The 12,500-nt window shown below is 58.0% G+C and overlaps 1 protein-coding gene across 1 annotated transcript in view; it reads left to right on the top strand.

The window, feature by feature from the left end:
- Mall (mal, T cell differentiation protein like) overlaps positions 1-12,500 on the top strand; it is a 20,665-nt gene that overhangs the window by 2,239 nt on the left and 5,926 nt on the right. The window contains exons 2-3 of the mRNA XM_048352342.1: positions 11,071-11,238; positions 12,300-12,422. Of these exons, the coding sequence (XP_048208299.1) occupies positions 11,071-11,238; positions 12,300-12,422 (291 nt within the window). The remainder of the gene's footprint in view (positions 1-11,070; positions 11,239-12,299; positions 12,423-12,500) is intronic.

The following is a 12,500-nucleotide window of genomic DNA, read 5'->3' as shown; positions in this document are numbered from 1 at the left end:
TCCAATTGCCTGTCCAATGTCTCCATATTGCAACCGTGTGTGCGCGTGTGTGCGTGTGTGTGCATGCGTGTGTGTGTGATTCCTGGGTCTTGAATTCAAGGCTAGGCACTGTCCTTGAGCTGTTGTGCTCAAGGCTGGCCCTCAACCACTTTGAGTGGTTTTTAGTAGTTAATTGGAGGTAAGCCTCAGGGACTTCCCTGCCGGGGCTGGCTTCAAGCCCTGACCCTCAGATCTCAGCCTCCTGAGCAGCACGGATTGCAGGCGTGAGCCCTGGGGGCCCAGCTGCAACCTTATTTTTAAAGCCATCCGTAGTGCTCATGCGTCACTGAAAACTTCGAAAGCACAGAGCTAAATGGCACTGCTGGACACTCACGTGCTCACGTACGGACCTGTGGATGCCAGGCCAGTTCGGTTATCTGCAATGCCCGGCCTCCAGAAGCAGCTGCCTGACGGGGTCAAGAGGCGTGGGGAGGGAGGGCACTAGGTCCTCACGAGCCAGAGACTGCAGCATCGCCAAAATAGTCAGCTCTCTGACACCCAGGGGCCTAGGCGTGTCCCAGGATTACAGGAGCCTAAGGCCCAGGACAAACAGTGGACTGAAAATCCACGGGGCTTGAACCAGCCCCGTGTCCCTGGGAACACAGGGCCATAACCAATCAGAGCAGAGCAGACTGAAAGGGGCGGTGCTCTTCCCACAGCTTTCCCATGGCACCACTGCCCCCCTCCCCCGCCGAGGGAGGGAGGGAGGGAGGGAGGGAGGGAGGGCGGGCCCCGCCAAGCCAGCTTCTGGCTCTGCGTTTCTTGAGGATGGTAGACCAGGGCGGCTTAGACTCCAAGGAGCACTGTGGCTTCCCAACCCTAGCTCTCAAGTCTTCCACATGAAGATTCATGGTTTTAAAGTGTGTGTGTGTGTACGTGAATGCGTGCATGCTAGTCATAAGGCTTGAACTCGGGACCTGTATTCTTCCCTTGAGTTTCCTTTGCTCAAGGCCAGAGCTCTACCATTTGAGCCAGAACTCAACTCTGCACTTTAATGGCAATAAGAGTCTCACAGACGTTTCCTGCCCGGGCTGGCTTTGAACTGCGAGCCTCAGATCTCAGCCTCCTGAGTAGGTAGGATGACAGGCGTGAGCTGCCAGTGCCAAGTCCGTTTGAAATGTTTTAGTCTGAATAATGATAAAGTTTGTCTAGCACATAGGGAGGTCTGCCGTGCCTTCCCTTAGCTTCCACAGTAGGTACAGCTTTCCTAGCCAGAACACAGTAGCAAAACCAGACAGGTCTCTACCTCTTCATTGTGGTCTTCCCTTGGTCAACTTGCATAGCCACCACTAAGAGCCCCTCTAACTGCACTGTGGAGTCCTGATCCCTTCCTACCTTGTTCCCTCCATTCTGAGTGGACTCCTAAACGTACTTGAACAACTATAATTCCTTACTTATGCCAAGAAAGTTATTAAGTAAGCGGAATCGTTTAGTATGAGACTTTGGGAACTGGCTTCTATTCAGGATCATTTTCTTAACGTCTATTCAAGGCATTCCTTGTGCTAATAATCCATTCCTTTTTATTGCTGAGTAATATCCCATAGTACAGATTGAACATAATCTAACCAGTCACCTATTGGATGACAAGTTCTTCGTTGTTGCGCTGTGGGGGTATAATTTCCACTATTTTATGGAGAAAAATGCCAGAGTGGAATGGGTGTCTGCTTGCTTTTTATTAAGAAACTGACAAGTCTTTTCCAAGGTGGCTAGAAAATCGTGTTGGCCTCTTGCATGTCCACCAGCAAGGCATGACTTGAAGAATAACATGGGTGTTTCACTCAGTGTTCTGTTTTATTTGGATTTCCCATTTAAAATGATGAACTTGAAAACAGTTTCCAACGGTGAGGCGTCCTTGAGTCAATGAACCCTAAGGCCAGAACAGACCTCTATTTATTCTCCCTCCCCTCCTTGAGTGACTGGGCAGCAGGGAGCAGCGGCGCGGGGCGGAGCCTGGGGCGGCGTCCCCAGCAGCCATTCCGCTCTTCAGAGCCGGCCCTGGTGCCCGGCCGGGGCCGCCCCGGTGTTGCCAGGTAGAAGCTGGGGGCTCCCATCTGTGACTGGCCCTGAGGACCTGCTTCTTGAGGAAGCCCAAGAAATCTTTCTAACATTGAACCTTTGCACCAGGACGCGTGTTAGATTTTTACCTAATTACAAAACCCAGCACCCCTGTCATCCTAGCTGCTCGGGAGACTGAGATCTGGGCACGATCACCATGCCACTCACAGTCCGCCCAGACACTAATGGCGCACCCCTGTCATCCTAGCTGCTCGGGAGACTGAGATCTGGGCACGATCACCATGCCACTCACAGTCCGCCCAGGCAGGACAATGACACTTTTCTTTCCGCTTCCCACAAACGACGACTTTGTGGGGCAATACTTCCCACCACGGATGGGGCCACAGCCAGGACAGGTGGCTGTCACTAAGAGTTCATGAGCTCCCGAGACAGAGAGGAGGGCAAAGGGCCTGACCGGAGCCAAGTCCAGAGTTCAACGGAGAGTTTCTGGGCAGTGTGAAGGGATGTGAAGTTAAGCAAAGTGACAGAAGTCAGAGAGGAAGAGTGGGGGCCGAGTGCCAGTGCTCTCACTGGAATCCTAGCAACCCAGGGGCCGAGCAGCTCAGGCGGGAAAGTCCACCAGACCCTCATCTCCAGTGAACCAGCAGAAAGCCAACAGAGCTGTGGCCCAAGTGGCAGAGCGCTAGCCTTGAGTGAAAGAAGCCAAGAGACAGGGCCCAGGCCCTGAGTTCAAGCCCTAGTGCGGGCACAGAAACGAATATAAACAAAAGGATATGAGGGGCGGGCAAGAGTGGAACTCCTGGACGAGAACAGCGCGTTTGCCCTGCTCCTTCACTTCCTGACTTTCTACAGCATTCCCATGTGAGCCAGGGGCCCCAAAATTGCCTCCAAAATGCTTAGCCGTTAATCTTATTTCTTTTAAAGAACCAAGAAGGAAAAGCCCTTTAGACCTCGGAGGGGTAAGAAAGAGTGTGCTTATTATTGTGCTTTATGGTACACTGTAAATCTGTGCTCTTCAGTCCGTGAAACCGGTTCCAGTCAGGGTGTGAATGGGAGGGTGTGGCCCGGACAGGAAGTCCCTGGGAGGGGCGGAAGTGCGGGGACAGGACTCCAGGCCACTGGGGGAAACTCTGTTCAGCCCCGAGTCTCCCGGGCGTGCTGCCAGGGCCCAGAGCGCTTCCCCGACCTCCTGGCCTCCGGAGCTCCGGCCAGCGCCATTGTTCCTGGCCTGGCCGGAGCGGGCCTGGCCCTCACCGGAGAGGCCTGTTGGGGCAGCCACTTCCTGTCGACGGCAAAGCCACGGGGGGGGGGGGGGGGGAAGCCACCTTCGTGAGTCAGGACACGGTGACTCAGTGTTTGGAAGCGTCCAGGGACCAATTATGGAGCCTGGAATCTCCATACAATGCTAATTATTTTGGAGGTCCTCTGGGGGCCCCGGATTCAGCTTTGGGGGGGGGGATTCCTTAATCTCTCAGAGCCACTTCCTGCATGAAGGAAATGTGTGGCTCAAGCTTCCCAAGGCGACTCGGCGGGTATCGACTCCGTGATCACGGGGGCTTCAGGGACACGGGCTGCAGGAGCACAGGGCCTGCGTCCCCAGCCCGGGCCGCTTGAACTGCGAAAGAAAACGGGCCCCACGTCCTGTGTCTCTTTAGACACCTGGCAGTCCTTCCAGGAGTCCCTTAGCAACCCCTTCACAGCGACAGCCGGAAGACTCGAACCCACCCGGCCTACACCTCCCGCCCGGCCTACACCTCCCACCCAGCCTACACCTCCCGCCCGGCCTACACCTCCCGCCCGGCCCACACCTCCCGCCCGGCCAACTTAGCCAGCGAAGAGATCCGCGGAAAGCAGGGAAGCCGGGAGAACCGGCGCGCCGGACGCTGGTGGCTCGCGCCTGTAATCCGAGCTACTCAGGGGGCTGAGATCTGAGGATCAAGGTTCAAAGGCAGCCAGGCCAGAAAAATCGGAGAGGCTGGGAGAGTCTTATTTGTAATGCGCTAGCAAAAAGGAGGAAGTTGGAGGTGTGGCTCGAATGGTAATGTGCTGGCCTTGAGTAGAAAATCTAAGCAGGAGGGCAAGGCCCTGCGCCCAACCCTAGTACAGGTGCAAAAGAGAAGAAAGAGAGAGACAGACGGGAGGGAGGGAGGGAGGGAGGAAGGAAGGAAGGGAAAGGAAAGGATTGTCCTTATCCTTAACATTGGCAGCCTGTTCTGTAACGGGAAGCAGCTGGGGACCCCCCCCCCCCCGCCCGGGGACCCCGTGCAAATCGGGTCCTCTCGCCAGTTGGAATGTCCTTAGCGCGGGGAAAGCACAGCGCACGCTCCTGGCTGCCGCCTTCGCGCGCGCTCGGGTGCGTGTGTCCCCTCAGATGAAGACGGGGCCCGCGGGGTGCAGGACCCAGAGTCGCCGGGCATGCCGCCGGGCCGCAGCTCTGCGCCCCCCCTCTCGCCCCCCCTCCGCGCGGATGGCCCCCCGGCCGCGCGGGCTGCTCTGCCCTCGGTGTGTGCGCACCGGAACTCGGGCCCGGCGCTGCTCCTCGGCCTGCTCCGTGCGGTGTCAGTGCTGTGTCCCCCAGCCCAGGCCTCTGCGTCCAGCTCCGTGGTGGCTACCGGAAGCTGAGCGTCTCCTGGCGTCTCCTCAGCCTCCCACTGGCCGGGATTCCGGGCGTGAGCCCCCGGCGCAGGTGTAGACATGGCGCCACAGAGCGCGGCGGACCGGGAGAGCTGGCCCACACCTGCGACCCCAAGACTCGGGGGCTGACGCAGCCCGACTGCCCCCCACGGGTGATGGCGAGTCGCGGGGGGCCGGGGGGGCAGGTGCCTGGCGCCTGTGCCCTGACAACCGCAGCGAGGTGGAGCTGCGACTGGAAAGTGCCCCCTCCACTCCCCCCCAGCCTGCCGCACACCCGAGCTTAGCTCCCCCCCCACAAACCGCACCCCTGTCATTTGGGGGGATGTGTGTGTACCGGGGAGCATTACTTTGCTTTAAACAGAAGGAAATTCTGCTCTATGAAGCCTGAAGGCGTAAGTGCTTGGTGATGGCCCCTCACAGAAGGACGGCTGCTGCGTGGTTTCATTCACGGGAGGTTTTATTGTGTCGTTCAACACAGACTAAAACGGGCCGTCATCCTAGCCACTTAGGAGCCTGAGGTCTGATGGTTCAAAACCAGCCTGGGCAGGAACGTCCCTGAGGCTGTTAGCTCTAACGAACCACCAGAAGAAGGAGGAAGTGGAGCTGTGGCTCCCGTGGTAGAGAGCTAGCCGAAGCCAAAAGTTCAAGGACAGCGCCCCACCCTACCTTCCAGCCCCGGGATGGGCGCAGAAGAGGAAGGCGGGGATAGCTGGGTGGCGGGCTGCTGGCACCCCGGGGCGGCCGCTTTCTTTCGGAGACCTCCGTGTCTCCGGGGTGTCCCAGCCTTCCCCAGCCCACGCCCCACAGGCCTCCCCACCTTGACTCGGCCCTTCCCTCCCAGCCTGGAGTTTCTGGGGTTCTGTGGCCCGGCCTGGGGTCACCTGAGCGCCAGGGGCGGAGCGAGGAAGGAATGCGGGGCTGGCCACCGAGGGCAACTATGCAGAAAAACCTGCCCCGCTGCCGGGCGGCCGGAGGAGGCCCCGCCCCTCCCAGCGAGGCCCCAGCCCCCCGCCTGCACCCCTCCGTGCAGCCCCCCCCCCCCCCGCCCGCTGCCCCGCCCCAGGAGGCTGCAATGCCCCGGCCGGCCGCCTGCCCCCAGCCCGCTCCCTTCCGCGTCTCTGCTCCTCCTCCCCGTCCTCCTCCTCCCTCGAGGGCTGGGCTCCCACGTGGGCCCCGGGCGCCGACCTTGAGCCGGGCCCCCCGCCCCCCCCTCCTGGCGCCCTTCCACGTGAGCCGCACCCGCCCGGGACTCTGGGCGGCTCGTGCTGCGTGGACCGGCTGTGCGCGGTGTGCGGTCCACCGTCCCGGCCCCCTGGGAAGCTTGGGCGACGGGGCCAGCCCCCAGTGCCTGGCCGTCTGGCTCTTTCCTCTCTTTTAAATCCCCGTGCCGTCGGTGTGGGATCCGTGTACACACGAGCGTAGTCGTGCCACACCGACAGTTTGTTCCCGGGCCACGTCGTCCTCCGTCCTGAGCCACGGCCTTGATGGGGCGCGCGCTGTGAACGCGAACCCTCTGCTTTCTCCTCTGTATCGTCACAGCTGTGAACGCGAACCCTCTGCTTTCTCCTCTGTATCGTCACAGCTGTGAACGCGAACCCTCTGCTTTCTCCTCTGTATCGTCACAGCCTCGACTCGTCGGTGGGGCCTGTGCTCCCTCCGCGGTGGCGCCAGCCCGCCCTCGCCCCCAGCTGAGCCCACTCAGAGGAAGACACTGGGGCTGGGGGCTGGGGCTCCCGCGTGTGACCCTAGCTCCTCAGGAGGCGGAAGGCTGGGGATCAAAGTTTGAAGTCAACCTGGGCGGCAAAGTCCACGAGAATCTTATCTTCAGTGAACCAACGAAAAGCCAGAAGTGACTTGAGAGAAAAGATAAAAAGCCCGGCGAGACAGTGAGACCCCGAGGCCCGGTACCGGGGACGGGGGGTGGGGGGGCCCCCCCTGCTATTTGATGGGTGCGCCTCGGCTGAACACCTCCCGGGTTTCCCAAGCGCCTTGCCCCGCCTCGTGAGTGCTTGCCCCGCTTTCCTTTACGAAGGAGTTGAGGGGGAAAAAAACTCCCCAAAAGTGACCCAAGAAGTTTCTCTTTTTGAGCACATCCTTCGCGGCCGTACCCCCACCCACCGAGGCCCTGGCGCCTGCTCGAAGCTCTCGGGGTTCAGCAGCAGCCTGCTGAGGACTCAGGAGCCCCTGGGTGTTTTCTTACCGCCTCACCGGCCTGACCCCCCCCCCCCCCGCCCAGGCTGCGGTCATGTCTCCCAGACTCCAATTCTAGGTTTTTACCCCAATGTCACAGCGCTCAGCAGCTCTTCTCCAAGAACAAATGTTCAAACCTAAAGTGACGCTCTGTGCTGCCTCGAAAGAGCCTTCAAATGTTAGCCTTCTGGGAAATGTACACACAAGAAAGAAATGTGTATTTTATTCATAAGCAAAAGACCTTTTGTTCTTGAAATGCACTGGATCTAAATGTCCAACTGCAACAAAATTCCCCTCCGTTTTGAGGACCAGCCCCCCCCCCCCACCAAAATGCCATACAAAATGAATCGTAAATGGGAGAGCAGTTCAGGCTGCCAGAAGAATCTGGAAAGTAAAATATGACTTTTCTTTTTTAAAGTGCAAGCACTCAACGTTCACAGTCTATAGAGAATCTAACCTAGACTCCATGAGGCAGAAATGACGGCAGATAGCAGATGGACAGGGTTAAATTCACCTGGAATTGGTCCCTGGCTCTGGTCCCTTTACTGTTTAGAAGGGGCAAGTAAGAAGCAACTGCCATTCTTCTACAACCCTGACTGAGCAAGAATAAAGCCATTCAAAAGACTCCCATGGCGTGTGAGTAGGATCTCAACTGCTCAGAGGCCTTTGGCTGGTGGAAGAATAAAAGGTGGGGACGGGACGCAGGTCTCTGAGCCACAACCTGAACCCAGCGGAAGACGATGAGCTGACAGCGGTAGAAGAAGGCACCGGGGCCAGCTTTCTGGTCTTTCTCAGGAAATTGTAGTCATAAGACAAACTGAATGCAGCAGTCTGAGTGAGTGCATTTCATATTTTACAGTGAATGTAGGGTGGTGGGGACGTGATTCTACATTCGGTCAAGAGAATGCACTTTGTTTTTTGACAGTATTAGAATTTGAACTCAGGGCCTTGATAGGCAATTCTCCATCAATAAAGCCATGTCCTAGCTCTTTCTTGCTTTAGATATTGTCCAGGTATTTGTTTCGGTGTCAGCACTGGGGCTTGAATTTGGGGCCTTGGCACTGTCCTCAAGGTTAGCACTCTACCACTTGAGCCACAACTCCACCTCTGGCTTTTATTGGGTGATTAATTGGAGACAAGACTCTCGTGGGCTTTCCTGCCCAGGCTGGCTTCCAGCCATGATCCTCAGATCTCAGCCTCCTCAGAGCTACGATTAAAGGCGAGAGCCACCAGCACCTGGCAGAGTTTTATGCTTTTGCCCGAGGCTAGCCTCAAGTAGCTGGGACTGCAGGTCCGTCACACCCAGCTTGGTTGAGATGGGGCCAGGGGTCCCCCTTGCTCTTTATGCCCACCCTGGCACTCAACCATGGTCCTCCTCACCTCTGCCTCCTGCTTAGCTGGGGTTAGATCATACCTTGCCCCAAAGAATGTACTCTAGCATCCTTCACCCTCGTGCCTACTCTGTTTTAGAACCGGTGCTGGTACCAGGCACACGTTCGTAATGACACCGAACATTCTCTGCCCTCCTAGGTCTGATGTGAGTCTATATGTTCACAAATCCTGGTGCCGCCACCACTTGTGTAAGTCCTACATGGTATTCCCACTAATAGCCTGGAACTTCTCGAAGTCTTTCAAGAGTGACTGTGAAGACCTGGAGGAAGTTGTTCCTAGAACCGGTGTTTTAAGAGGTAGTCAGAATTTTGACAGTGTTTCTCAGCCCTGTTAGTTTTTTTTTTGTTTGTTTGTTTTTTTGGCCTGTCCTGGGCCTTGGACTCAGGGCCTGAGCATTGTCCCTGGCTTCCTTTTGCTCAAGGCTAGCACTCTGCCACTTGAGCCACAGCGCCACTTCTGGCCATTTTCTGTATATGTGGTGCTGGGGAATCGAACCCAGGGCCTCATGTATAGGAGGCAAGCTCTCTTGCCACTAGGCCATATCCCCAGCCCCAGCCCTGTTAGTTTTGTGCTTTTGTTCTTTGCCTTGTGGTTGGCTTGTCACCCTAGATGGGTTCTCATTTCCTCTCTCACATTTTCTCCCAAGAGCCTAGAGGTTCCCCCCGAATACATAAGTGCATTTCCACAGCAGTGGAAGTCTTATATGGGAAGGGTGACTTGCCTACGTATTGCTTAGTCGTGAGCTAAGAATTGCTAGTCCCCAACAGCGGGGGATAGCTTACAAAAAGCGGGACTGAACATCAAATACCTTTCCACTGAGCTCCATAGGATCAAGTGGGATATTTGGTCCAGATCTTCCCTTATTGTGCCGTTCAGAACTGAACTATCCCCACAGACAAAAAGTCCAAGTTAAAGTTCACTAAATAGAAGGAGGGGGGGAAAAGTGAAGATGAATGTGAATTAACGGAGCCACAAACTACAGAATCAAGCTACCGAGATCCAGGCAATGGAATTTTCGCATATTGAATACAAAATTAATACCAAGCAGAAACAGTGAAAAGGCTCAATTAACGTTGTATCATTCTTTTTTTTTTTTTTTTTTCCAGTCCTGGGCCTTGGACTCAGGGCCTGAGCACTGTCCCTGGCTTCTTCCCATTCAAGGCTAGCACTCTGCCACCTGAGCCACAGTGCCCCTTCTGGCCGTTTTCCATATATGTGGTGCTGGGGAATCGAACCTAGAGCTTCATGTGTAGGAGGCAAGCACTTTTGCCACTAGGCCATATCCCAGCCCCATTGTATCATTCTTGCATCAATAGAAGAGCACCACAGACAGACAGAAAACTCTAAAAGTACTAGATACCAAGGTCGGATTTTTACAGCTCCGCAATAACCGACCTCTCAACACCAACACGGAAACCAGAAGACAACGGATAATATGGGGAAATGTATAACTCGGCGAGGACTTTCCTGCAGTGGCTGCTTTCGCCTGTAACCCTTTGGGTTCCGCCTCCTGCGTCGCTCTGGGTGCCTGGCTCAGGCCCTGCTATTGCTGTGTAACGGATGAAGGACGCGGCGTGCTCTCATCAGCTCCGGTGCTTTCGTTCCCCCAGGGTCCATCCTCCCTCTCCCACTCCCCCCACGAGTCGTTCTAAACAAGGAATCGGGGGGGTGGGGGGGGACAAGTTCCGATTCTGCGCCTTTGGCTTGGAGGCGGTGGAGGGGCAGGCCCAGGCCTGGGCTGAGCCATGGGGGGCCTGGCACGCAGACTTCACGAGGCGTTCTCAGAGCCCGGCGGGTGCCCCGCCAAGGGGCCCCCGGGAAGGAGCCTGCGGCGGCCGCCTGGGTGCGGGCCGAGGGCCGCGGAAGACCAGCGTTTCAGGAGCCGAGCTCGGCGTCCGGCACAGGCAGGTCCACCCGCCCGGGGCTGGCGGCGCGGCCTGCCGTCCTAGCCACTGCAGACGCGGGGCGCGGGGCATCGGATGCCAGGCCAGCGCGGGCCGCGGAGCCCACGGCCGCTCACCCCACCAGCCACCAAAACCCTGCAGGGGAGCGGGGCTCAGAGGGCGGAATGGTGCCCTTGAGCACGAAAGCTCGGGGACAGGGCCCCGGCCCTGAGTTCAGGCCTGCCTCAGACTGCCCCCAAAAAATAGAAGAGAAAAGAGGGAGTCAATCAGAACTCATCCTGGCTGGGGTGCCTGGTGGACTGCGGCCGGTGCAGTGGATTTTTCAAGAACTTTCCCCAGTTGGGGTATTTGTCCTGTCAAAAATCCTGTTAGCCACTGGTTCAGAATCTCCTCCTCCTCCTCCTCCTTTCGTCTCTCCTCCTCCTTCCTTCTCCTCTTCCTCCTTCTACTCCTCCTCCTCCTCCTCCCCCTCCTCCTCCTCTTCCTCCTTCTCTTCCTCCTCCTCCTCCTCTTCCTCCTCCTCCTCCTCCTCCTTCCTCTTCCTCCTCCTCCTCCCCATCCTTCTCCTCCCCCTCCTCCTCCTCCTCCTCTCCTTCTTTATAACATCATCCCTGCTTGGGCTATGAGCGCCCAGCCCCACTTGGCTGCAGGCCCCCCCTTGGCACCTGTGCCTGCCCCGGGGCTTCTCATCAGCCCCCCCTTGGCACCTGTGCCTGCCCCGGGGCTTCTCATCAGCCCCCCCCCACCCTTGGCTGCGATCGTTCTTTTCCATCTCCGTTGTTCTGACTTCAGCCGAGTTTTGAACCAGGAGCAGCGGAGCGAGGTGAGGCCCCACAAAGGCGGCCGTGCTGCGCACAGGAAGACAAGCCCCCCCCCCCCCCGCTGTCTCCCGCAGGCCTTCGGGTTCTGGGTGTGGGTGCTGGTGGCCGCCACGCAGGTGTCGCAGCCGCTGCTGCAAGGCTGGGTGCTGTACGTGTCGCTCAGCTCCTTCCTCATCTCCCTCCTCCTCCTGCTGTCCTACCTGCTCGGAGTCTACAAGCGATTCGAGTCCTGGAGGGTCCTGGTAAGCACCCGAGGGGGGAGCCCCCAGACTGATGTCCTGGGTGTGGAGAGGCGGGGGGTGGGGGGGCGCATGGGGGGGCACTGAGCTCATTTTTCGACACACGGCACAAACCTTATGCAACACAATGCCAGTTACATGGAGCAATTGTGCTTTGGTTTGACGTGACACCATTAGTGTTCTTCACGCCATCGCATCATCTCGTGAACCACGCAGAAAGTAGTTTAGGCTGCTGGGCACTCGGGGCTCACGCCTGTCATCCTAGCTACTCAGGAGGCTGAGATCTGAGGATCGCAGTTCAAAGCCAGCCCGGGCAGGAAAGTCCATGAGATGCTTATCTCCAGTTGACCACCAAAGCAAAAACAAGTCTGGAAATGCAGCTGTGGCTCAAGAGATAGAGAAACAGCCTGGAGCTGAAAGGCTAAGGGACAACACCGAGGCTCTGAGTTCAAGGCCCAGTACACACACACACACACACACACACACACGCACACACACACACACACACACAGGACTGGAGTTCCTGACCTGGGTTCAACTCCTACTGTTTAGTCACCGGCTGTAACCTTGAACTGCATTTCCTCAAATTAAGACTTCAATAGGGACAGTTGGCAAGAAAAAGAAGTTTGGCCCAGAGCTTGGCCTGGAGCGAGCGCTCCGTGTCGGGCCATGCCTCTGGCGGTAGAGCGGCTGCCTGGCGGGACGAGGCCCCGGCCGCCGTGGCCACTGCCTCCCCAACCAAAGCCACGCAGCCCGCGGAGGGCCGAGCCAAAGCCACGCAGCCCGCGGAGGGCCGAGCCAAAGCCACGCAGCCCGCGGAGGGCCGAGCCAAAGCCACGCAGCCCGCGGAGGGCCGAGCCAAAGCCACGCAGCCCGCGGAGGGCCGAGCTGCGCTCACGGCAGTGCTGGTTACTGCCCCGCTCGCTGTGGATACAGCCAAGGGAACACTTCATTACCAGCCCCGGCGTGCAGGGCGGAGGCTGGGTTTGGGGGCTGTCTCTTCCCCCGTGGAGCGGGGAAAGCTCGCGCCCCAGTAACGGGGCTGCTCTGCTCTGGGTCCCCAGGACAGCCTGTACCACGGGGCCACCGGCATCCTGTACATGAGCGCCGCCGTCCTGCAGGTGCACGCCACCATCGTGTCCGAGCACGGGGACCTGGAGCACTACTACATCAACACGGCGGCCTCGGTGAGCCGGCGGGGGCGGCCACGGCCACGGCCACGGGGCGGACGCGGGGCGGACACGGGGAAGACACGGGGAAGACAC

Source organism: Perognathus longimembris, chromosome 8, assembly GCF_023159225.1.
Source record: "Perognathus longimembris pacificus isolate PPM17 chromosome 8, ASM2315922v1, whole genome shotgun sequence".
Lineage (NCBI taxonomy): Eukaryota > Metazoa > Chordata > Mammalia > Rodentia > Heteromyidae > Perognathus > Perognathus longimembris.
Note: the sequence above shows the minus strand (reverse complement) of the source record. Positions and strands in the feature narration are given on the sequence as shown.